Raw genomic sequence first — 26,389 nt, 5'->3', positions numbered from 1 at the left:
AGTTTGAGGCTTAATTCCTGTAACTGGAAGAAGCAGACGGGAACATGATTGCTGAGTTTGAGGTTTGAGTCCTGTAACTGGAAGAGGCAGACGAGGACATGATTGCTGAGTTTGAGGTTTCAATCCTGTAACTGAGGCAGACGGAAACATGATTGCTGAGTTGAGGTTTGAGTCCTGTAACTGGAAGAGGCAGACAGGAACGTGATTGCTGAGTTTGAGGTTTAAATCCTGTAACTGGAAGAGCCAGATGGAAACATGATTGCTGAGTTTGAGGCTTCAGTCCTGTAACTGGAAGAGGCAGACGGGAACATGATTGCTGAGTTTGAGGTTTGAGTCCTGTAACTGGAAGAGGCAGACGAGGACATGATTGCTGAGTTTGAGGTTTCAATCCTGTAACTGAGGCAGACGGAAACATGATTGCTGAGTTGAGGTTTGAGTCCTGTAACTGGAAGAGGCAGACAGGAACGTGATTGCTGAGTTTGAGGTTTAAATCCTGTAACTGGAAGAGCCAGATGGAAACATGATTGCTGAGTTTGAGGCTTCAGTCCTGTAACTGGAAGAGGCAGACGGGAACATGATTGCTGAGTTTGAGGTTTGAGTCCTGTAACTTGAAGAGGCAGACGGGAACATGATTGCTGAGTTTGAGGTTTCAGTCCTGAAACTGGAAGAGGCAGACAGGAACATGATTGCTGAGTTTGAGGTTTCAGTCCTGTAACTGGAAGAGGCCTACGGGAACATGATGGCTGAGTTTGAGGTTTGAGTCCTGTAACTAGAAGAGGCAGACAGCAACATGGTTGCTGAGTTTGAGGTTTCGCTCCTGTTACTGGAAGAGGCATACAGGAACCTGATTTCTGAGTTTGAGGTTTGAGTCCTGTAACTGGAAGAGGCAGACAGGAGCATGATTGCTGAGTTTGAGGTTTCAATCTTGTAACTGGAAGAGGAAGACAGGAACATGATGGCTGAGTTTGAGATTTGAGTCTTGTAACTGGAGGAGGCAGACAGGAACATGATTGCTGAGTTTGAGGCTTCAATCCTGTAACTGGAAGAGGCCTACGGGAACATGATTGCTGAGTTTGAGGTTTGAGTCCTGTAACTAGAAGAGGCAGATGGGAACATGAGTGCTGAATTTGAGGCTTGAGTCGTGTAACTCGAAGAGGCAGACAGCAACATGGTTGCTGAGTTTGAGGTTTCGCTCCTGTAACTGGAAGAGGCATACAGGAACATGATTGCTGAGTTTGAGGTTTGAGTCCTGGAAGAAGCAGACGGGAGCGTGATTGCTGAGTTTGAGGTTTCAATCTTGTAACTGGAAGAGGATGACGGGAACATGTGTGCTGAGTTTGAGGTTTGAGTCCTGTAACTGGAAGAGGCAGACGGGGGCGTGATTGCTGAGTATGAGGTTTCAGTCCTGTAGCTGAGGCAGACGGGAGCGTGAATGCTGAGTTTGAGGTTTCAATCTTGTAACTGGAAGAGGAAGACGGGAACATGTTTGCTGAGTTTGAGGTTTCAGTCCTGTAACTGGAAGAGGCAGATGGGGGCGTGATTGCTGAGTTTGAGGTTTCAGTCCTGTAACTGAGGCAGACGGCAACATGATTGCTGAGTTTGAGGCTTCAATCCTGTAACTGGAAGAGGCAGACGGGAACATGATTGCTGAGTTTGAGGTTTCAGTCCTGTAACTGGAAGAGGCAGATGGGGGCGTGATTGCTGAGTTTGAGGTTTCAGTCCTGTAACTGAGGCAGACGGCAACATGATTGCTGAGTTTGAGGCTTCAATCCTGTAACTGGAAGAGGCAGACGGGAACATGATTGCTGAGTTTGAGGTTTGAGTCCTGTAACTGGAAGAGGCAGACGGGGGCGTGATTGCTGAGTTTGAGGTTTCAGTCCTGTACCTGAGGCAGACGGGAACATGATTGCTGAGTTTGAGGCTTCAATCCTGTAACTGGAGGAGGCAGACAGGGCCAAGACGTTTGAGGTTGGACTCCTGCAAATGGAAGAGGGAGACAGAGTCATGAGTGCTCAGCTCTGAAGTTGCACTCTTTTAACTGAAAGAGACAGGCCAGCCAGGATTGGTGAGTTATAGGAGGGTTGTGTAGATGTCTGCTGTCACTCTGCACCTTGGTGAAATCATTTTGATGCAGCCTCTGCTGTTAGAATGTTACACTCCAAAACAAGACCAATTGTCATTGTCATAACCAATGAATTCCCCCCAATAAAAAGATTAATCAGGATAACTGCCCTCACAACACAACAAAAGCAGCCTTTATGCATGGTGCTATGCCCCTGGCATCAGAAACAGGCACCAGTATTTAACAGCGGCTATCAAAGCAGAAAAAACAATGAAAAACATTCAAAGTGATTAACAACTGGTTAAAAGTGATTTTAAAAAAACGAAAACAAGCACTTACATCCCAGCCCAGAACACCAATTAAGGATTATCACACATCTTTAAAAAAAAATTACAAAAAATCTAATAGAAGAGAGGATGCAAAGTGCTAGAGAATCCGAAGCATGAGGGACCCACCATACCCAATAATCACTGCTGACTCCATTCAGTTTGCAGATGTCTATGCAAGTGGTCTCACTTGGGTCACTTATGTTTTCCTTCTGAATCTAGTGAAACACATGTTGCAGGTGTGTCTAAAAAACAGAATGTTGACTTGCACTCTCCTTGAAATTCTTTATACTGGTGTACAGCTGTGTAAGTTCGCATTCAGATGTCTTGCACCCGTGTTTGTTTTTCTATTTTTAACTGTGTCATTGTATATGTAAAATGCTGCCAATGTCCTCATAGTGTCTTATTTCATTTTCGATTTCATCTCAGTGTGAAGCGCTGCATGTGGGCTGCAGTTCTGGGGAATCCAGATATCGTGGCTGTAAGTCTCTCTATCAGGCAATTAAAGTGGGCAGGTGTATGGCCCACTTTGAAAAGAACTGGCAATATTCTTCTTGTGAGTTTCATTAAAGAGAAGCCACAGCAGTACCCTCCTGTGATCTCATATGAAGAAGCTCAACTGCAAAATACTTGTGACCCTGCTTTTTTCCTTGGCTTTCAAAAGATACAGCAAGCCCTGTGTGAGAATAGCGAGTTGCACCAGCTGAAAGGATGTCAACGCCTCATTAAGCCACCTTTCGTGTCAAAACTGCAGAAAAAAGGGTGCATGACACTTGTGAACGGAGGATAGCACAGGGGCTGGTTTTGGAAGCAAGGCCATGATCCGCACTTAGGAACCAAACTCAGGTACGGTGTTAGACGTGTTATAAAAAACAATTAAAATAAAAATACTTGGGAGAGATAGATCAGGTACCGCCCATCGACTATGGCATAAGTGTCCTCTGCGGTTTCTGGATGCTCAGTAAGGCCGCTCTGAAAATTGACCTCTTTGTGGCTCTGTGGGCTTCCAGCTTCTTCTAAAATCCCCTGTAGGTGTAAGGTGTGGCCTACCACCAGCGGAGCACACACAGGAACTGATGGTAAACATTCGAGAGGCGGGATCTAGAAAATGTAGTAGCGTATTGACTTACCAACCCTGTGGAATTCCAAGCCCGTACTGTCGAGATTCGGCCTGCCTTGGGGCGTGATGGAAACCAGCAGTCCGGGACACCTATGACCGCCAATAAAACTCACTCAGCATATTCCTCCGGTTAAAGAACTAACTCCCCTGATACCATACCATGTTTATATGCTCTGCTGCCATAGAGAAAAGGGGCCACCATCTTATCCGGATTCAGGTTAAAGGAGTTTAGACTCATCCAGGCAGAGATGGCCAGCACACAAAAAAATTTAACAGAGGATGGAGACAAGTTCTTATTGTAATTTTGTAAGTAGCTCCATGCCATCCTTCTAGGTAATGAAGGAAAATGTGTGTGAGGGAGGAAGTGAAAGCTTGTAACTGAACATAAATATTAACAGCAATGGGAGAGAGGGAGGAACCCTGGGGGACGCCACATTAGAGGGAATTGAATATAAAGATGACATGGAGGTGAGAGAATGCTTGTAAGTGATCAGAGATAATGGGTACCTCAATTCAGAATCACGCGGATGTGATTTCATTATGACAAAAAAAACAATATATTTGGGAAATTATAATGTATATTCACACCTTGAAACACCTGTGTACAGGCGCGTTATAAATGCCACATCATACCATATCATAAGGTGTATTTATGTTTGTGATGTGCTTTTTGAGATGTTTATAAAGGTAGATATCATCAGCCATAACCCATAAAAAAGAAAGCGTACCCCAATTCTGCATCGCAAACATCTGTAGAGTGAAGACGTGAGGGCAAGGTGGCATAGTCCTCAGTGTCAAGATCTTCTGACAGGTCATTCAGGACCACAGCCACACATGTTGACTGATCACGAGAGCTATGCATGGCAGTGGCAAGGGCAGGCATGGCGCTTTAGACTAGGATAAAAGCCTGCTTGACGAGTTTGCAAGAAAGTGTGAGATGCAAACAATGCTTGATAATGGGGTGAGGGCGATAAAGGCTGAAAATGAGAAATGGGATTAAAATCAGTAAAAGTAGAACGGTCCAGAGAGGGTTTCTTCAGAAAGGGGAATTGGAACAGTTAAGTGAATGCAAGAAGAGAAAAGGGTGAGGATTTCAGAAGATTGATGAAAGTATATTAAGTGAGCAGGCTTTGGGAAATCTGGTAGAACACCTATCAAGAAGGAAATCAGTTTTAGCATGGGAATCTGTCAAAACAGAGAAGAGAGAGAAGATAGTGAAGAGTTTCAGAGAAGTGATGGGGACTCTGGAGAGGAAAGGAAACTACGAGGAGTGATGTAGAGAAAATATAAGTCTATATAATATGATAGGTTATTTATAACGCACTTAACACCCAGAGGTCTATAAGCATGGACCCAGGATTGAACCTGTGTTGCTCTGTGTCGTCTTGCTTCCAAGGTGAGCACATTGCCCTTGAGCTATCCTCCCGGACTTTGTCAAGGAAATAAATTAGAGCTGTTCGCAGAATTCCATAGAGAGGGGTAACATTCTTTGATGATATGACATTGTCCTTTTAGTTTGTTAAGAGCATCGTCCCAAAATAGTGTGCCTTAGCTTCTTTAAAGATTGTTCGTAGTTTTTAAGTTAAGGTTTGAAATTAGGTTTTGCAAGGCCATCAGACACTGCACGCCAAAGGCATTTGCATGCTCCAGTGAAGTATGTTTCTGCGCGCAGCAGTAAACCAAGGGTTGTTATTAGACTTAGAAGGAAGAGTCATAACTCTAAAAGGGACATGGCCGTCAAGAGCGCAAGACAGGCAATTGTCAAATATCAGTGGAGCAGAGAGGGGGTCACAAGGAGAAAGAGGACGAGGAGAGCGAGAGAGAGAAGCACTTGGAACTTTTGTAGAAAGGTTTTTCCAAGGGCGAGCTTTAGTTTCAATAGTCATGGGAGTGGGTTGAGGGGCAGAGAGCAGAGTGAGAACCAAAGGGAGAACAAAGTGTGCCAGACCAAGAGGGAAAGGGAGGTTTGATGGACAGGAAGATGGTGGAACATAAAATAAGATAAGAGTGTGGCTGATCGAATGAGAGCAGCCGGACACAAACATGGTCAAGGCCGGGGACAGTCAGCTTATCAATTAGAATAGTGGCGGGTGAGTGAATGGCTCAGTCGGCCCAGGCCTTCAAATGGCCAAGAACCAGAGATTGAGTGTAGGAAACCAAGAGCAGGCAGAGGGCGAGAGGAGTCAGCGGGCGGAGAGCACTGGACCTAGGGGTGGACTGGCCGTGGAGATGTTTTTCCAAGGGGCCCCATTTTGCATTGTGCCCTGTAAGAAGGGCTTGGGGGTGTTCTCAGGTAAAGACATTTTGAAAAAATTGGTCCAAATAGAGAATTTTAAAGCACATTTGCTGCAAAGCAATGTGAGGGAATAGGGTGAGATGGAAATAAGGGGGGGAGGGTGCACGGAAGAGAAGATAAGAAGAGCAAAATCTAGGGCACCCACACAAAAGAGGCCCCTGGTGCAGAGGCCCACAGGGAAATATCCAGCATCCGTGTAGGGCAGTCCACCACTGACTACACTAAGAGTAGAGGAGTGGACAGAGAATTAGGGAGAGTAAGGCATCTGGTAGGACTCCCATAATAATGAATAGAAGAGAAAGGGAGTAAGGGAAAATGAGCGCATTTCTACTAATAACTCTGCTGCCTGGAGTACCTGGCCTGCCGAACCGGTAGATGGAAATGTATCCAGGGATGGCCTCAGTGATAGCGGGCCCTGAAAATATGTGATCACAATTTTCAGTGAGAGGTAACAGGTCATAGTGATCAGAGGAAAACAGGTGGACAATTTCATCTTGATTTTTAGGCAAAGAGTGAATGTTAAAGCGGCTAAAGATCATCCCTATTCTCAAAAAGCTATGAAATTCGATTTTGAGTTTGTCTAGTCTTGTCAGGCCTTGATTATGGTCTTGCCAAACCCATCTGTGCCACCTCACACTGCGGCCAGTTTTGGTGCAGGTGAGCATGTTATCCCAGTATCCTCTGGCACCCCCTTTAGATGCCAGGATTGAATTGACTTGAATTGAATTGATTTTTTTATTTTGGTTCTTTGCCACTAGGCTGTCCATATTGCTCAGATTTCGGGGAGCACACATTGCATGAGGGGCCATAGGCAACTCAATCGCCTAAGTGCCACAGGTCCTGCTCTCTGTCGCGGTCTCTCAGTAGATATTCTGCTTCTGGCTGGAACAACCACACTGTCATTGTTTAAGAAGTTTATAGAAAGTTGGTGGCTTTGGGGTTAAGCATTGGGGTAGGTCTTGTTCTGGTTATGATTTATGATGTTCATTCTGGATCACTGGTGGAAATAGTTGTTATTTGTATTCTATTTTATATCTGTTATAATATACTGCACGCTGTTGCATTTCTGATATGTGTTTGTCTAATTCAAATTTTAATCAAAAATCAAAATTAAACTGAAATCTTTTTTTTTCAATTTGCATGGGTTTTTCAATTTGCTTGTTTTCAAGGCATTACTAGCGCTGCAGTTTCCATTATTGGGTCTTTGTCAAAATGGCAGAAAGTTGCTTTGTGAAAACATTTGCGAATTCTGGTCAAAATCTGCCCACTTGACTTATTTCAACTGCAGAACGGAATCGGCCACCACCCGAAATTTCCCCTATAATATTTCATGAAATGTCACCTATAGGAGGCTACAAAGCGTTTCTGGTAAAAACAAATAACGACATTTCTGGAAAGAAAATAAAATTTCAGGCCAAAATCGAAATTTGCGGAAAAATAATTTCTCTGCGGGCAAAGCCAAATTGGAGGCGTATTTCACACATTTCGTTTCGCTTGCTTTCATTTTGCCCACTCCCACCTTTAGCTTATTTTCAATGTCTTGGGAGCATCCTCCGTTTGCGCGGTCAACTATTTCCACAGCAAGGATGTCCTTGAATCGCTATACTGTTGATATCATGTCATGGCATCCTCAGGACTAGCGGTGCCTCCTGCCGCCTTTCAGGTGTGGCCATCAGAGCCGGCTCGACGCATGGGAAGTCTGTATGGCTGACCAGGGCCCGGCGGTCCTAGAGGCCATACGGGCACCAGCTGCCTGCTTCCAGCATATAAAAGGATAAGGGGCCTGGGCTGCCTCCATGTGCGAGGCTCCCTTTTTGTTTGTCCTAATGAGGCAACAAGTCACCTTAATTTACGGTGGCGTAATTAGCGCCTTCCCCACTCCCATTATGTCCTATGGGGCAAAAATGGGAATGGGGAAGGGTAAAATGGGAAATGGGGATGGGGCGGTAAATCCGCCATCCACCATGGTGTAAACATAGTTTACACCATGGTGGTAAGGGTACGACCCAGGCGGTAATTTACCGCCTGGGTCGTAATGAGGCCCCATGTCTTTAAGTCTTGAAAGTAAATTTTCAAAAACCACAGGCATTATTTTTGACTTCTGCTATACTGCATTCTGGTATTTGAAGTCTTCCCTTCAAGGTGGGGGAATAAGGCCACAATTGTAAACATATTGGCTAGTATATTTCCATAAGGATGTATATATTTTTGGGAGTACTTTACTATGGTTGGTGTGCTTTTCAAGTTATATTTATAAAACACGGACTCATTAAAATGATTGCGGTGTGGGAAAAAAGTTGTGGTGATGGAATTATAGCCATGTTTCCATCTCTGCCATGCTACGAATGTGGCCCTGCAATGGGGGATTCACCTCCAGCATCATGCTGGAAGTAAATTCTCCCACTTTCCGCTGAAAAATCAGTGGATTTACTGTGGTGGTAACTCTGCCGGCGGTAATTCGGCTGAAATCCCCAATGCAGTGCTATGAACCTCAAATTAAGGGTGGCTAAGCCTGCTACCACAACTTGTAATCTGGCAGTAAATCCACTGGATCAAGTGGTGGTAATGGTCATTCCATTGAGCAGTATTCCTGCTGTTTTTCTGCCAGAATACCGCCAAACTGGTAATGAGGCCAAGAGTATTGTTGAAAGCCAAACGTCGGGGTGAGAGAGGAAAGGATGAGGGGGCAAGTGAGTCATGAATATTTAACCAGGATGTGGCGGGAGAGGCTACAATCCTGGAGGGGTTATTTTCGCTGGTTCTAGCCTCAGGGCACAAGTTGTGGATACATGTGGGTGTACAGCATCGACTCAAATACCTCAGCGAGACTAGAGGTAATCTTCAGATGGACCCCTTTAGAACAGCCCTCTCAAAGTAGTAATACTAACAATATAATCATTTTAAAGTGAGCAGCACATAGCTAATTTAGCAAGATGCACGCGCTAATACGCCCCAAAACCTGAACCCAGTAAGAGAGAAGACAGAAGCACTGCCCCAGCCTGTGATTTAGATGAGCATGTCATGGAGAACGGCTGCTACTACGCCCTATGCCTCCATGTACTCAGCACCTGTGCATATATTATTGAGCACTCCCACTTTTTTAAGGACTTGAGCCCTGTTAATTTTGTTAACTTTTGAAGACCTTAAAAATTGCTTACTTCCCTGCCTGAAGGCACCCAAGCTAAATAGGCTCTATGGCACTATGAGGCAATCCTGTGTTAGATGCAACCCGCCCTCACTGCCCCAGGGCCAATCCCTGCCCTGACATGACATCATTGAGAGCCAAAATAATCCTAATCTGTAGCTTCTGAAATAAAAGCATATGCTAGCTTGGACTATATAGCCAAATATATACATAATAAAAAATTTAAAAAATTGGGAAACGCCTGCAAAAACAGCAGTTAACTTCAGTTAGCAAACCCAATCACCATATTTTTTGCAATGCCTTCCAATCAGATGGTTTATGACCTACGACCGCCGTGAAGAAGCACAGGTAGGGGTGGGAGGTGTGGGAGGGTAAGGATGAATGGGGAAGACATGAACTTGGGAACTGGCAGTGGATCCACCCATCCAACCCTCAGGGAAACCATGGATAATGGAGGATTGCATGCTGTGACTGATGGAGCGAACAGAAGCCTGGAGGGCGAATCCAGACACTGGAAGCAGGGGCGGGGGGTAGAGGGAGGTGGGTGGGGGTGTGACTTTGTTGATATTGTTAAAATTAAAGCTATAAAGTGTGTTGGGGGTAGGGTATCGGGGGATGGGGGGACGGGTGAGGGGATGGACGAGGGAGAGGGTAAGGAATTGCAGGTTCTCGGGATGTTATTATAAACTGCCAATAAAGAGTGTTTAAAAAAAAACATTTTTAAACGGCCTATCACAAACAATATTTCTACCAATTACGTCAGGGAAGAGATGGATCCTGACGGGTTTTCAGGATATCCCTCATTAATATTCATATGGAAAAATGTGCATACATTTAGAATCATTGTATGCAAATGTAATGTATGTCATGAATATTAATAAGGGGTATCCTCAAAACCCGACATAAACCCGGCCCTGAAGCCCTGGAGTTGGACAGTTTTGGGAGGATTGCTCAGGGGCAACGTGCTCGCCTTGCAATCAAGATGACGTGGAGCAACACAGGTTCGATCCCCTGGGTCCACACTTAGAAACCTCTGGGTATTAAGAGCGTTATAAATAACCTATCATATTATATCATAACCCTAGAGGGTGACCATGGTTTTTCCGGGACTGTCCCGGAATTGGGTGCTCTTTACCTCTTCGCAAGAGTATTTTTCATTTAAAACCCTGTTCTCCCATTTTTGGTAGAGGGCTACTGCCGACAATATCAATTGGAGCAAAAGCTCAGTTGAGTTAGAATGGTACATGGATGACACAAAACATCCTTCTGCCTCTAACTGCTACTGAAGTGTGGTGGCCTGGATCCACTGTGAAAAGTTACTCTTACTTTGATGTTACTTGCCCTGTCCTGGGTTTTTTTTATTTTGGAAAAATTGTCACTCTAGACCAGTGGTCTTCAAACTTTTTTGGCCAGGGCCCCCCTGAGCAAAATTTGGGCAGGTCGGGACCCCCCAGAAATGCCAAATGGACAGTATATATTGCGCGCCGTCACCTGCTCCCATCAAAGTCGCTGGGCTCCCTCATCCCACTCCTACCCAGTCGCTGGTCTCTCCCCACCCCATCACACACCCAGGGCTCTCCCCACTCTGCTCCCATCACTATCCCATGGTTCCCGCCCATTGTGCTCCCACCATAGTCCCTCGGTTCCCCCATCCCGTTCCCAACACAGTCTGAGGGCCAGTGGCGGCTGGTGAATCTTTTTTAAGTGGAGGGGCATTAAGGGGAGGTTCGGGGGGGTTTCCCCCTGTGAATTTTTTTTTAAATAATAGGTTAAAATGTTGCATTGTAGAGCATACTTTTAACAAAAAATGGGTAAATAGCCAAACAGTTTGCAATTGTTGCTGGGAGTCCAAGGGGCAGGCATTGATATTTTATTTCTATCGCGCTCGTACACAAGTGTTTCAGAGCGTGACAAGGCAAGGGAGGGGAACAGAGGAGAATAAAACAGCGATCTTACTAGGCCCAGTGACATTGAGAACGCGCAAGTGTGAGGGGAAAAGTGCATGGAAGGGGGGAGAAGTGGAAAGTGCGAAGCAGAGGAGAAACAGATAAATAACAATAAATAAATAATAAAGGCAACAAACAGTGGTAGTGCAGCCAGCAATTTGCAAGTGCTACGTTTAAGGCAGCAGACAGGGTAGGTCTGATAAGTGCAGGAAGAAAGATGGTTCTCCTCATGTTTTAGAGTGGCAGGGCGCTGTTCCAGAGGGAGGCCCCAGCCGAAGACGGAGATCTACCCCCAGCTCGTTTCTTTGATAAACGACTGACCCTGAGGGAGTTGGAGGTAGAGGAGTGAAGAGCTCGAGAGGGGAGGTATTTGCGGAGGAATAGCTGAAGGTATTTTGGACCGAGTCCCCAGAAAGCCTTGTGGACAAGGCAGAGGGTTTTGAATGATAGATGTCCGGTAAAAAGATACCATCCCTGTCCCCTGGGCCCCACTGGTCCTAACACAATGAACATGATTATGTGTATATGCAAGGCGCTGCACATTCATACAGCAATCACTCTATCATTCACATGAGCATCCATTACCATACACTCACTCATAACGCATCCATACACATGTTTAAATAAAAACAATGAACATAAACGTACCTTCTGCATTGGCCTGTGTGTGGGTGCTGCTCCAGCTGCTCTGTCCGTATGTGCGAGGAGGCGCAGGAGCTCCCCCTCGGACATACAGACATGCAGTGCCCCAGCCAGCATTTCCAATGAGCTATGCAATGCTGGCGAAGCAAAACGCCCCAGCACTTGCATGGCTCAGTGAGCATGTGCGGCTGGGGAACTAAACTGAACTGTCAAAGGGAAACAGTGTTTCCCTTTGACAGTTCAGCCAGCCCAGGAGCACTCCATTAGCTGGATAAAGCAGCTGAGGGAGTGCTCACTGTTTCACTGGGCTGGCTCCTTAGCTCCTCTATAATGGGTGAGGGGCCACTATGCAGTTAGTAATGTTGACCATTGTTGCTGAATATATCACAATTTACTTACATTTTAACACAAAGCACCCCTTTGGGTACTATTGAAACAGTGGGCTTCATAACTACTCTGGCGGTAGCTGTGCCGGTAAAACCGGCACGGCTGCCACTGGAGTTGCATCCGGGTCTGGCACCCGCGAATGGGCAATTACTAGGTCATGCCGAGTTAGGCGGACATGATAATTGCCCTTTCGAAGGTGCCGGTAGATCCCCATTCCCATTTGAGCCCCATATGGCTGAAATGGGAAGGGGGAACTCGGATGCACCGGCACCGTTAATAACGGTGCTGGTGCATCCGACGAGCTGAGGTCAGACCTGGCGGGGGCTGTCAAGCACCCACGAGCACAACTCTTACTATGGCGGAACGGTAGCAACGGTGCCGGTAGCTTACCAGCACCGTTGTTACTGGTCCGCCATAGTAGTAATGAGGCCCAGTCTGTGACTAAAGGAATGAATATCCATTTACAACTGTGGGCCACTTTTTCATTGTTGCCTGAGACAGTTTCATGCTTCAGCCCGCCCATGTGGGCCACCCCTGCCCATTTCTTCCAATCTAAAAAAAAAAATAAAAAAAAAAAAAAAATCTTTTTTCATGCTGAGCTCTCAGGGCCCCCCTGGGATGCACCCGCGGACCCCTAGGGGGTCGCGACCCACAGTTTGAATACCACTGCTCTAGACTTTCAAATCCCGGCTTCTCCACTTAACCAAAGTGTGTGCTACCGGGCAAATCCTTTTTTCTCACTATGCCAAAGTCTATATTAAGTAGTCAGCTCATACTGTCTACTTTTTCAAAAAAGCCTCACTTCTGATATTGTTAGAGGGGTAAATATTTACAGTGACAAATCGTAGACTAGACTCATGGCAACGTGCTTTTCATTTAACTTCCCATGACACCGTTACATATTGAAAACTCCTTCAATAATATAAGTATGTATATCACTATGTATGCAAATAACGGGGGCGGGTGGGCGAGCACATATTTTCCTGCCAGGGCACCGCAAATCCACGGGCGGGCCCTGGTGGCCATGCCTTCGCCCTGCTGAAGTTTGGCGCCGGTCTCTCCCTCTTCCGGAGCGAGTCTCGCCACCCGAAGGTGCGCAGCTCAGATTTGAGACTGCGCCTTAACTCACCCCGTCTCCTCGGAGATTTTAAGCAACACGCAGCACAGCACATCCAAGCACTGTCCTCAATCAGCATGCAAATTTATCACAGCCTCCTTGGCAATTAAGTGGCGAGGCACCGGAGAGGATGAGGATGCGGGTTCATAAATATTCAGCAGGGGTTGAGTGTGGAGGAAACCGCGCTGCCTGAAAGAGTCGGAGGGAGAGTAACATGGGCGCACCCACCTCCCACCCACAGGACACACGGCTGCGCTGCGCTCGGCGTCCCGGCATTTACTGGGAGCCCACAGCCCTTCACAGAGCCGCGCCTGGGGCTCTGAGGGGCTGAGCCAGGAGCACCGCGCGAGAGAGGGAGCGCGCCGGGCTTCGGCAGCATGTTTTCGGTGTCTCTGAAGTGTCGCCTGGGAATGGTCAGGCGGCGGATGAAAGGTAGGGAGATGGGGCAGCTTTGGGAGGGGGCGCTCTGCTTTCCCTGATTCCCACACGGACAACAGACGGGGTCTTTGCCCCCTCTGGTGAAGCAGGCAGCGTCCCCTCCGAAACTGAACGGCCGCTTCATGATCTTGTCCTTCTCGGAGGGGGGGGGGCGATCGTGGCCGTGGCTGTGGCTGCGGCTGCGATGGGCGTTTCCCGAAGAGAAGGGAACGGCGGCGAGTAAAGCTGGCATAAGGAGAAGAGCGCGCTTTCCTGTTGTATGTAGCGCCCACTGCCGCAGGTGTCAGCGGGATCAGCTCTGTGATTGCCAAATGCCACTGTCCCCCCACTCAAAGGGGCTAATGTAATTGACCCATGCAGAATGAAAGGCTCGCCAGCCGCTATGAACTTCGCGGTTGCATTAACTCACTGAGCATTCTTATCCAACCGGAACATGCCATCTTGCCTGTTTGCCTTCCGCTCTGATTTTTACTATGGGTACCATTTATAACAGGGTCCGGGTACAACCAATGACCGCTGCGGTCTAGAAGTTGCCTTGGCAGCAACTACCTGTGGATACATAATTATTTATTTAGCTGAATTTTAAACTCTCCGCCGCAAAATACTCGCAACATAAAGTTGAAAAAAATGAGATGTGAGAAAAAAGTAGGATTGTTTCGTGTCACTAATACTATATTAAGGACGGCATTTTTTAATATAATATAAGTGCCCCTTGAAGACGTGTTGAGTCTTTAAGGAGCACGTATTCTCTATTAAAGCTCGGATTAATAATAACACCTGTTGTCACAACACGTAAAAGTTGAAGCAATCGTGCATGAAGTGCCACATAAGAAATTATTATTATTAGTGAGTAAATGGAAGGGCGTGCACAGTTCAGTGCAGTCAAATAGTGTGTCTCTAGTCATTAAACAGCTCACCAAAGCCCAACCTCTAGACAACTTCACTACACAAATTAACAGCCCACCCCCTCGTTCGACTGCCGAAAGCATTTTTAGCGTCCTCAAAACCAGCTCTTTCGCTCAAATGCTGAAATTTGGAGAGTTCCCTGCCCCTCGCAGCCCCCTCCAGCATTCCAGCGGGCACGTGCCAGGCCATTAGAGAGCTTCGCACCCACTGTTTTATTTGCTGTGTGCATTCCTTGACGTTGGGACCTGGATATTTAATGGCAATATAAAAATTGCGAGTGCCGGAATGCAAAGAAAAAAAGAAAACTCCATGGGCATCTCCCAAACTCTTGGGATAGGATGGCCGGTAGAGACTTGGCAAATGACTCTGCCTCATTACTGACCTCAGTCGGGGTGCACCTGTCCTCACTCCAAGAGATGCCTCAGGGACATGGTTGTATGTTTGGATAAGAAAGAGGAAATACATAGCGCCCTTCCCAGCTGTTTGGGTCCCCGTGCAGGGTCCACAAACAGTTTGTATTATTTGTGCTGTGAGCAACTCCTTATATAGGAGCCAGGGTAGTCCCTGGTTCCTTGTTGTTTATCTGTGAGGGCTGTGACTCCAGCCCCCAGGCCAGCCATGAAGCCTACTGTCTGTGCCCCTGGGATGGGCTCTTCTTTGTTCTTCCCTAGTTGGCTGCCCTTACTTCACTTGGGTGCTATGCATCCATTTGTTTTTGTGGAAGGGCGAGGTGTTCTTTCACACCTCGCCCTTCCTGCGCTTTGCAGCGCAGAGACTGTGTGTCTCCTGTGGTGATGGGAGAGGGGAGCTGGGCCTTGGGGGAGGGCCGCTGCCCCTCTCCTGGGCCACACTGTCTCGCCTGTGTTGCCCAAAAGTTGGAGAGTTCCCTGCCCCTCACAGCCCCGCCAGCATTCCAGCTGGCACGTGCCAGGCCATTAGAGAGTTTTGCATCCACTGTTTTATTTGTTGTGAGCTTTCCTTGACGTTGGGACCTGGATATATAATGGCAATATAAAAACTGTGAGTGCCAGAATGCGAAGAAAATCCTCTATGGGCATCTCACAAAACTCTTGGGATATGTTGGCTGGTAGAGACTTGGCAAATGACTGCCTCATTACTGTCCTCAGTTGGCGTGCACTTGTCCCCACTCCAAAAGATGGCTCAGGGACATGGTTGTATGTTTGGATATAGCTATAACCGGTGGACCCAAGAGGTTAGTGGCTGTCCCCATCTTCCCCCATGCATCAGACTAAACATTGGTTGACTGTTGGCAATAAAAAGGTTGTGGGCCTCATTACGAGCTATTAGCTCCATGGCTGCCGCCAAACCGGGCTCCATTACCAGGTTCCCAGAATGAGGAATTCCGAGTTCGGAGGGCCTGGTAATTCCTCCCTCTGGGAACCGTGGCCGGCCCTTCCCCATCTGAGCCCCCATAGGGCTCAATGGGAATGGAAGAGCGAGCTAACAACGGGCCGAATACGACCGGCCCGTTGTTAGCTCCCTCTTCCCCTCGCGGGACACGGTAACGATGCCTGGTTTTACCAGGCGTCTTTACCGGGTCCCACAAGGGGACCACGTAATTTCGCGGAACGGGTTCAACGGGTCCGCCTCCATTAGCGGAGCCCGTTAACCTGTTCCGCGAACCTTGTAATGAGGCCCTGTGCGTGTGTTTTTATTGCACATCATTACGTAATAATACACCAAACAAACATACTCATAATAACAATACATAATGTGTACTTTTGGGCACAAGGTCAAGAGGTTATACACTCAGGCCCATGCCACCTTCCTGGTTCCACGATGTGGGCCCCGTACGTTGCCCTGTTATCTGTTTTCCTTCTTTTTCTCCCCTTTCTTGGGTGGGAGGGTCCTTGGGAAAAGAAAAAGTAAACTGCGTACGCAGTGCTCCGTGCAGAGACCCAAACAGATTGCGCTTTTTGGCTGCTCCTGCTGCTCCTTATATTGGCCAGGAACTAGCCCTGGGCTTTGTCTGCCTGTGTGGTGGCTGTGTCCAGCACCCAGCCGGCTGGCGCTGACTGCATTTTGCACCTCATGGTGCCCTTTTGTTCCTACCTGGTGTGTCCTGCTTCCCCTCCCTTGGGTGCTTAGCACTTCCTTACTGAACTGCCCAGAGGCGTTTCTCCCACATAGCCCCTCATCCTACTTGGCTCCAGGAGTAAGGAGGGGAGGGGTTTGTTGTGTTTCTGTTTTCCTACACTTTGCTGAAGCTCTGTCAGCCACTATCTTGCCCCCTCTCCTTATCCTGTCCTCCTTGGGGCACAAGTTACTGGTCCCCGCTTTTTAGCTGCAGGTATCCCTCTCCGCAGCACTGGGTCGTCTCCCTGTATGTGTGTGGGCAGCAGGGAATCGCAAAGAGTTGATGGCTGGAAGGTTTAGGTGTCTGGGCAAGACTGGCGTGCATGCATGTATGCACATGTGTAAGTGTGATGCCTATACAACTGTTATCTGCAGCTATGGTGATTCTGTATTGTGGGCTACACACCCTTCACTGAAGAATCTCCCTGCCTGCAAACATCACTTCAATAATATGGGCAGAGGATATGTTCCTGTGTAGCACAGGTGGGGTTCAGTGGACTGATGCATCCACTACAGGGACCTGTATTTGACCTCCTGGTCACAGGTTCGAATCCCAGCAGGTCCACTGGGCCTTTCATCCTTCTGAGGTCGATAAAATGAGTACCATTAAGCTTGGTAACAATAAACATCTGTTATTAGCGCCAAGATGCCCCTGTGGGGGTGAACGTGGGCTTTCCAAATACCCCTGTTGTGTTGGTATTTGTCTAGCGTCACCATATGACATGCTGGATCCAGCCCCAGGCTTTCCTTTCACCCAATATTGTGATGAGACTTTACTTTAGTCAAAATGGCCACGCCTACATCTCCCATAGTCCAGTATTTCATTAAATTAAGACGCGGAAGTGTGCTTTAACCCCTGGTGGCCTGGAATACCCCCTCAACTCTAGATTAAGGGCAAGTAACTCCTCATTTAGAAAGAGCAGGTGATTCAGTGACCATCCCAAAACGCAGCACAACTTTCCCACAGTTTGTCTTACAGTTAAGAATGGTTGTGTTTAGCAACAACGTGGAGTACGTGGCTTGTGAGCTGCATTACTACAGTCAGGATTTTAACCCCGTGCCTTGTATTATTTTACGATCATGAGTTGGTCTGGCTGCGGTTTCCATTTTCCCCAAACCCTCTTGCACTTCTAAAGTGCACCTGTGACCGTAGAGCAGCGTAACGTTGGCTCCCCAGATTTGTAAGACCACAGCTCCCATCAGCCTTATCCAGCAAAATCAGTGCTAACGGGTCATGGGAGTCATAGAACTGGAGTACAAAGGGGGTTATGTCACACAGAATAATGAAAATAATTGTTCATGTATAATATATACTCAACTTCTAATGGTTGATTGAAAGGCAGGCCACGTCATGGAAACAAGGGAACTGACATGTATTCAATTTTTATTGACTTAATAGACAAAACTTGTGTAACCGAATGTTCATAGTATAATTCCTGCAAAACATCAAGTCTTGATTAAAAAGCACACAGCATCATGAAAAACACATAGTCAATAGGACATAACAATACAAATAAACTATTCAATTCATGCCAATGTATGATATAATATGAAAGAAACGGAATGAACTCCCTCACCCGAGCCGCTATAGCAACAATAATTGGCTAGACTTGCTCTTATCACCTAAGAATAATCTCTGTGTCCTCCAGCCAGTCAGCTCTCTGGCACTTCTGCTCTCAGAAGGGACAACGTTAATTCGATACAATACCACATCCGAAACCACAAACGTGTCAGGAATACCCATCCACCTGCTTTAAACAATGACCAGGGACCTGGAAAATGGGCCATCAAGCACTTACATCCGAGCCTCAGAAACAAGGACCCTCTAACCGGGCATTCACAACATACTCCACACTAGTCAGAGAATCTCTCTCGGAGATCCATTACCAGAATCCACCAGGGCAGACAAAGTCAGCTCAGCGGGCTCAGGAAAGTACCCTGAAATAGGGGCCTCTCACCAGGAAGCACAGACACTCCCTCATGCCAATATGCTCAGTCTCTCCTTTAAACCAACAAACAATAGAACGTAGCTATACCCCTCGATCAATTTGGCCTAGCTGCACATATACCTACACTACTCCATGAACACCTCAACAGTCTTTATAATGCAGTTATACCCCTTGAAAGAAATTGGCCAAGCTGCACACATAATCTCATACAAAAAGGCTCCACTGCCAACAGTATGCAGACCTGGTGGCAATTTACCTGTCTGCACACATTACACTGATCTCTCACAACCACTGCACTGCGCCTAGCATTAGAATGCAGCCACTCGCTGCGGTAACTGCACTTGTTGAACACATACTGAGTGCACCAAAGCAATATATAATATGATATGATATGACATTTATAACGCACCTATAGAGAAGTGTTTCATATACTACCATACTCTCTCCACTGACCTGGACTACAGTCAGGAAGGGCGTTCAACCCACAGTGCTTTGAGATCATATCAATGGTATATAAGGTGCCATACAAATCACAATAACATAACATAACACACAATGACCAATGTATTTGGCATTTTCACCAATGAATTTAAAATATATATTTAGGTGTTTTTGTTGTTAAATTATAATTTCTATAGAATGTAGTTAATTTAGTCAAGAAGCTTTGTCTTCTTGCTTATTTCATCATAGATTCAGAGGCTACCAGTCTCCCCACAGGGCTCATTATCTGTGTTTGTCCTTGTGTAGTCTTTTTTTCTTGAATATATTTAATCCACAAAGCTTATTCTTTGAGTGTAAAAGCTGCTTGCTGCAGCACACAGGATATTTTCATTTTCAGTTAGTGGTGTAGTTTGTTTGACCCAGTGAGTAAATGGGGAAAGGCCAGTCACGGAATCTGAATGAAGTTGTCCACCCACAACGGGCAGAAAATCCTAACTAGCGGGATGAAAGATAAGATACTGGCACATACTAAAACAGAAATAACCAGACTGCTGGGTTCTCCAAGCATCTACATGTGTACAAAAAATATATCCTACAAAGAGAGACACAAATGCAAACGCAAATTATGAACCCTGAAGAAGCTCCTGTTAGATCAAAACACGTTTTATGTCTGTTTGTGTTTATTTATTTGTACAGCTCATCGTTTGCCACAATATTTGGCACAAGGGCATCTTGGCAATGTTCAACAGGACAGCTAGTCAGAAAGATTAGAAGAGGTGAGTTTTTAGCACTTGCCGGAAGAGAAGGTGATTGGGCAAACTGCGCAGCTTGTAGGACAGTGAGTTCCACAGTGAGGAAGCTGTGACTGAGAACGCCCAGCCGCCATCGCGGTTAAGTCTGCACATTGGGACTAATAGCAGGCAAGTATCACCTGAGCGAAGTGCACGACCCGGTACATAAGGGCGGAATTTCTCCTGGAGATATTCCGCCCCCTGGCCATAATATGCACAATGCACCAAGCAGACTGCTTTGCATTTAATGCGCTGAGCAACTAGCACCCAGTGAAGATGGCGAAGTACTGGCGAGATATGAATATAGCAGGAGGAAGATGAGGCAAGACGGGTTGCAGAATTTGGAAGAACCTCAAGTCGATGCTGGAGTTAGGCAGGTTGTGCCTGACATATGGAAGTAGGTTTATGCTTTTAGTCTGACAGTTGGGAATATCATCCAGAATAGATCCGCCAGGGCTTATCCTGAGTTGATCCTGGAGTACTCAACGCTCACAGGGGAAAGTAGGGGACAGCAGCCCCGGTTTCTCAGACGTCAAGTTGGCTGGGGGAACTTTCCTCTAATCTTCAAGGAGCAGAAAAAACGAAAAGTCAGGCCAACCTCAACATATAAGGCAGTGGAGTACGCACTACTCAGTACACACATCTACTTATATACTTATGTTTTCAGTAATGATTTGTAGAGCACAACATTTACCTTGAGGAATCTTGGTACTGACGAAGAAGGCGGGACACAAGAGTACCAGTGAGGAGGTGGGATTGGAGTTTTAAAAGATTGACAGTGTAACCATGTTTTCACTGCTTTTCAGAAGGCGAAATGATCTTCCAGCATGTGGGTGTTGGGTGATAAGAAGTTCCAGAGGTTGCAATCCTGCACTGAGAAAGCACGGCCGCCTTTTCTTGAGAGAAGGAAAGAAACAGTTCCAAGATCAGTGTTAATTCAAAATTAAATAATGAACCCGAATACAAGCTAACATGTAAACACAGTCAGGAAAGGGTTACTGTGGTACATGGTTAAAATATCACTTTAACAGATTTAAAATAGGCGGGATTTCCAGATTAACATGCGGCGCTGGGCATTCGCCGACTGCTCGCCTGTGGCCTGCAAGCTCAGGGTCCCATGTGTATCAGTAAACAGTTAAAATAATAGCTCAACAAAAACTCTTTAAAAATAGCATTTATTGAACATAAATAGCAAAAAATGAAGAAAGCAGAAAAGAGCAGCCTTATATGTTCATTTCTAAAATACATACAGAAGCCTAAAACACTCCTTGCCAGGAACAGCCAGCTTTGGATCAGGTTTGGAGGACAAAGGGGAGTTGAAGGGGTGCTGGGGGTGATATGGGATTTCCACTGTTTTGAAGTGTATCCTTAAAGATGGGAAACAGAGAGATGCAAATGGAGGGGGTCTGAGTTCAGACTGGCTGTTGGGGCGGCGCTGCCGACCTTCTACTTAATCAGTAAGACCAAGACATATTTTTAAAAATAAATGAATGCATTTTAACATGATTTTAGAAACACATACACTTTATACATTTTGTAATTTTTGCATTTTGTGTTTCCATTTCCTTTACTTTTACTGTTAACATTACTTTCAGTGTGAATTAGCTACTTTCACCTCTTCATTTTTACTGCTGCATATTTCAGCCTGGGTTGTGGCTCCCAGGAAAGTGCTACCTGTAACCCAGGCTGGGAAGGCAGGCAAGGATATCTTCTTGTAGACAATGATAAATAAGAACAAGAGGGTTTTTTTTAGGATTGATTTGTGCATAGGTGGAACCCGGCTCTGGGCTTATCTGGCAAGGCGGCATGACTCAGACGGTTATAATGATGCTGGCATAAGGTACAGCCGCTGTTGTTATGGGGGGCGGGGGACTGAGTTATCAAAAACCCTGGACCCTAGGTTGAGTTCTGCGAAGTTCTCTTGAAGTGGCAAGGTGGGAGTTGTTTATTGGACCTGAACCAGGTTTGTTCTTATTTATTTATTTATTTATTTATTTATTTATTTAAAGTGTAAAGTGCACAATCAATTTTGGAATAATTCATTTAGAGCGGAGGCTATTGTAATAATAGGCGCTGCCTTTCATGTTTGGAATATAGCTCTGCAGCGAATATAAACTCTAAAAATGTCTGATACATAGATTGTCTAATTTTCTTTTGCATAAGTCTGTGTTTTTTTATTTTTGTAAATGTCTGATATATTAGATTGTATCTTTTATCAATGCATAATAATAAATTGGCTAAAGGTTTGTATTTAACCAAATGCTAAATAAAAATATTTATATATATGAAAAAGGCCAGATAACAGGCCTACATTAGGATGTTTTAATTATTTATTGAGTTATTATATTGTGAAGAATCGCCACTATTGTGGTCACAGTACGCCTCTCCTTGTTGGAGCTTTAATGCATATGGTGTCCGGCTCCAGGATAACCAGACTTTAGTCTGTTGATGGAAAAGTAAAAATAAGGCAGGAACGATAGAAGGGAAAGAATGGAAGAGAAAGGAAGAAAGGGAAATGTGTTTGCATCTATGGTGCAATATTCATGAATAATGCCTGCTGTGTATGTCTTTTTGTAGTCCAATACTTTGTCTTCCTCTGCTATTTTAAAAAAAGGGAGCTCTGCTTTATTTGGATGGCTACCACATTGCCATGGTGTTTTTGGTGCAAGCAATGTGGCATGGCGGTGTCCCAGATACTGCGACCCAGGAAGTGAAACATTCCTCTTCCTGCACAGCAGTGGTATGGGACCCATGGCTCTCTAGATGGTTTGCACTACAACTCCCAACCACTCTGTCCAGCGTAGACAATGGTAAGGGATCATGGGAGTCATAGTTCCAAACATCTGGAGAGCCACAGGTTTCAGTCCCCTGCTATACACACAGCCTTAGCAGAATGCTCCGACGCGCATCCGCCAAAGGTAATGCTGGTAATTCAAGTCCTGCATTATACCCCAGCAGTGGCAAACCCAAGGGGAAACCCTGCGGTCGCCATAGATCCTGCAACACCAGCCCGTGAAGGACCGAGTGTGAGTAATCCCAATGTTCTGTCTATTTCACACCATGCTCTGCCATCTTGATGAGCTTCGTGAGGGCATCTCCGCATCAGGGACTCCTTGATTGCTTGTATGCTTGAAGCCACACTTACGTCAAATGGCTTCCTGAGACCGGCGCAATGCCATTGGTATTGATTTCGAGCCTCTTCTGGCCAGGCAGCTGCCATAGCGCACATTCAGCATTTCACCCTTTGCTAAGTGCCTTGTTCTTCTTTAAGTGGTCTTCACTGCCTCTGATTGATGGCAGCGGCACAAGAAGTCCTCAGCACACCGGGACCCCTAGACCCTGACCAAGGACCTTGGAAGGTGCTGAGCTGTGTTCGATTGCTGGAAACCTTGGAATAATTCTACATACAAATAATATCATGTTTTATATAGTGCTTCGTGGCAGAATCCTCGTGCTTCTATATGTTGTAATTTATTTATTTAATGTGATATAGTTTACAAGTAAACTTTACACATAATCAACAATTCATCATAATCATACAAAACAATGAATGTCCATAAATACTTGGTAACACAAAGTATGCTGTAACAATAGCGGTTATTGTCAACCAATGTAATGAAAATGCATTTATTGACCCCCATAAGGATGAAAAGCTTTGTCACTACTTCCACAAGTGTCATGAAGCGTGTGATCAAAATGGAAAATAAATGCATTGATAAATAAATGAGTAATAACAGGTAGCTGCAGGTGGCACGCAGATCTCAGAATCAAGTGCTTTGCATTCTGACCTATCTTATTTTGAATTTGTCAGTGATGCTAATGCTACTGTGAAAATAGCACTTTATCATAACAATTGGTGAATCAGTTACTCAAGGCGTGGCACTTTTAAAGCAATACAGCCTAACATTAGAGCCCTCTTTCATCCCTGTAAGGACCTTTAGGAAAGCATTGGTAATGTAATGTAAGTGGTCTTGTATAGAGGGCCTCTGCCACTATTGGTGGTGATTTAAGAAAAAGAGGGGTAGGGTTCATTAGTTGGACAGTGGGAATTGCAGAAGCCTGTGGTCTTGATGGGTGCAGGTCAGAAGTACCCGGTTCCTGTGTGCCAATATGCTTTCTATGGGGTTTGGCGGCGATACTTGAGTGTGTGTTATCCATACGGAAGAGCGCAAGATCTGATAGACTGCAGCGCTTTCGGTCTGGATAGCCGCTGATGTGGGAGCACGTGAAAGGGCTTAGTCGTGGATCAGTTAGAGTTGTGCTCACGGCAATGCCTGTGGTGGCCTTCTGTGGGGAGCTTGTGTGTGTAGTGTAAAGTGGTAGGAGATCTTAGAGGGGAGGCAGTTGGTCAGGGGCACTGGGGTGTAAGGCGTACACGCAAGACAACCAGCAACCCTGCAAACCCAACACTGGCCTCTTGCATACAGGTCAGATGTCACTACCTCACACTGACCCAGTCAAAATCTCTCTCATAGATACATTAGGGCTCATTATGGGTGTGCCGGTTACCCACTGGTAATTCCGGCGGGTTACCAGCATACCCGCCTTACCATTACCGGTGCCCAATATCCTGGTATGACCGGGATATTAGGGGTTGCAGCAATGGCAGTAATTTCCCATTCCAGGCAGTCCCATGGGACTCCATGGGATGGGAGCTACTGAATCACTGGCACCGGCGTAAGCAGTGCCGGTGAGTCAATCATTTATCTGCAATTGGTGGCCTGATCTACTGGCAAGTCAGGCCTATGGGGAGATCCATAGCCCCCACCGGTAGACATGTACTTTGCCGGTCCACGAAAAATGCTGGTGCCAGAATTACCAGCATTGGTTCTGGCATTTTTTCTGGACCGGTAAAGTTATAATAAGCCCCATTGTCTGCGAGTTGGCAGATGAGTGGGAAGGGGCACTCTGTAAACTCCAGTCAATTACCATAAGCTACAGTTGAGAGTTTTGGGAGGCAATAACCTTTGGGTCAGAAAAAGTGCTACTTGAAATTTGGGGCCACAGTCACCCCTGTTGCCTTCCTTAGCCTGTTGGTTGGCATTCTGATAGATTCCTCGATGTTCACTCTGCCATGCTCAGGTGCTGTGCTCAGTGGTTTGCTGGAAATGTGCCCACCTTGGGCAGTGCAAGAGGGCTTTTGTCAGCTATTTGTCAGGCGTGGGCAGGGACTAAAATCGCTGCTCATTTTGCCCAGAGCTCTACCCTGCTGCTATCGCCCTCAGGCCTCAAACTCTTCTCACATAGTCCAAAGGGAAAATCTCCCCTCCACCACCACCAACAGACACCAACCTACCTGGTTTTGACGTGGCATCAGGCCGTTAATGCCACAGCGTGATGCTGCAACCCTGCCAGGGATTCTTCATGGTGAAACACTGAGCTGAAAAGATGAGGGGTGTGGTGTGGACTCTTCAAAAGAAAATATGCTGCACCTTGACATAAAAAGGGGGTGGGGAGGCACGACGGCTGCAGAATGGTGAAGAGAGCTGTGATGGCAGTGACAGAGAGGGGTTTAGGGACTGGGTGATATGGTGAACTTCCTATTATGAATGCTATTTCAAGTTTGCAATCTCTCTGGCCCCTTTCTGGGGTGTCAGAGATTAACATATGCGCAAGGTGTGAGCTGTGCCACACAGGGGGTCTCGTGGAGCCAGAAAAGGTAACCCCTCACCCATGACCAGCTTTCTACACTATAGAAGCGAGGAAAGGAGGAGAGGGGCTGGCAGGCTGTCTTTCTGAAGTAGTGGCGGAGGTACAATACTACCAATCGTTATTGGGTGGGTAAAGACGTCAACCAAGTGTGCTGTTTTTACTATAAACCATCACCCACGCTGATCGAAACACACTTGAATAAGGTATATGGCTGGTGAGAGTTATTTTGTATATCTTATAAACCATCTGACGGCACCATACATTTCAATACGTTTAAGGAAGTGTGAAAGGATGACAGTTCGACCACCCTACCTGCTTACTGGACCATGTCTTTTTCTGGTGTTTCCGTATTTTAATATTCATAGCCCCAATGTGCTTGCTTGCATTTTCTGTGATGCTGCACGGTACTCTGCTTCCCTTGCGGACATGCTCTAGCTTTATCAAAGGGCATACATTATTAAAAGCATTCTGTTATGCAAGGTTCTGTTCTGCCTCTTCTGACCTCTTAGAGAAAAGGACCTCCACATTTATGTCATGCCCGGTTTTTCCCTTTTTGTTGAGAAAAGTAACAGTTGACTAAATAACCCGAAAATAATCATAGTATTTATATTTCATCGTAATAATAACTTTTTATATATATTAGCACTCAGGGAGAGCTCTGGCCCAATCAGGAAGCAGGAATGCTGCCAGTAACAGTACCCTTTCCACGTCATCCTCGCCCTCTCCTCTGGATATTCCACCTGCTGTGCCGGTGTCCAGCGTCCTCACTGCATCCTTCGCACATGTCCTCTCTGCACCCCTGACCACTACCCGTACCCCTACTTATCTGACCCCACCCAAATCGTCTTGCTTTGACGCTGCCTCCTCACTGCTCGCCAGTGCACACAAGACCTAAAAAAGGGAGAATGTGCCTTTTCTACCCAGCAAGTGGTCATTTTTACTTTGTAGGTCTTTCTAAGGGTAATTGGACCCGGATGAAATGTGCTGCCTGGTACAAGTCCCTAAGCTGTTAATAGTGATCACTCCCTTTTGGTGGGAGGGGGGGTAAACATGGATGGTAATGGTCCTGAACCC

At 46.2% G+C, this 26,389-nt stretch overlaps 1 protein-coding gene across 3 annotated transcripts in view; it reads left to right on the top strand.

Annotated features, from left to right (window-relative positions):
* GRIP2 (glutamate receptor interacting protein 2) overlaps window positions 1-26,389 on the top strand; it is a 1,278,809-nt gene that overhangs the window by 222,263 nt on the left and 1,030,157 nt on the right. The window contains exon 1 of one of the 3 annotated variants that reach the window (XM_069643410.1): window positions 13,246-13,473. The exons of the other annotated variants lie outside the window; for them this stretch is intronic. Within the exon in view, the coding sequence (XP_069499511.1) occupies window positions 13,419-13,473 (55 nt within the window). The 5' untranslated portion in view covers window positions 13,246-13,418. Of the gene's footprint in view, window positions 1-13,245; window positions 13,474-26,389 lie in introns of those variants that run through there. 3 annotated transcript variants of the gene reach the window in all.

The sequence above is a fragment of the Ambystoma mexicanum genome, chromosome 2p (assembly GCF_040938575.1).
Source record: "Ambystoma mexicanum isolate Mex_15411 chromosome 2p, UKY_AmexF1_1, whole genome shotgun sequence".
NCBI classification, from domain to species: Eukaryota; Metazoa; Chordata; class Amphibia; order Caudata; family Ambystomatidae; genus Ambystoma; species Ambystoma mexicanum.
Note: the sequence above shows the minus strand (reverse complement) of the source record. Positions and strands in the feature narration are given on the sequence as shown.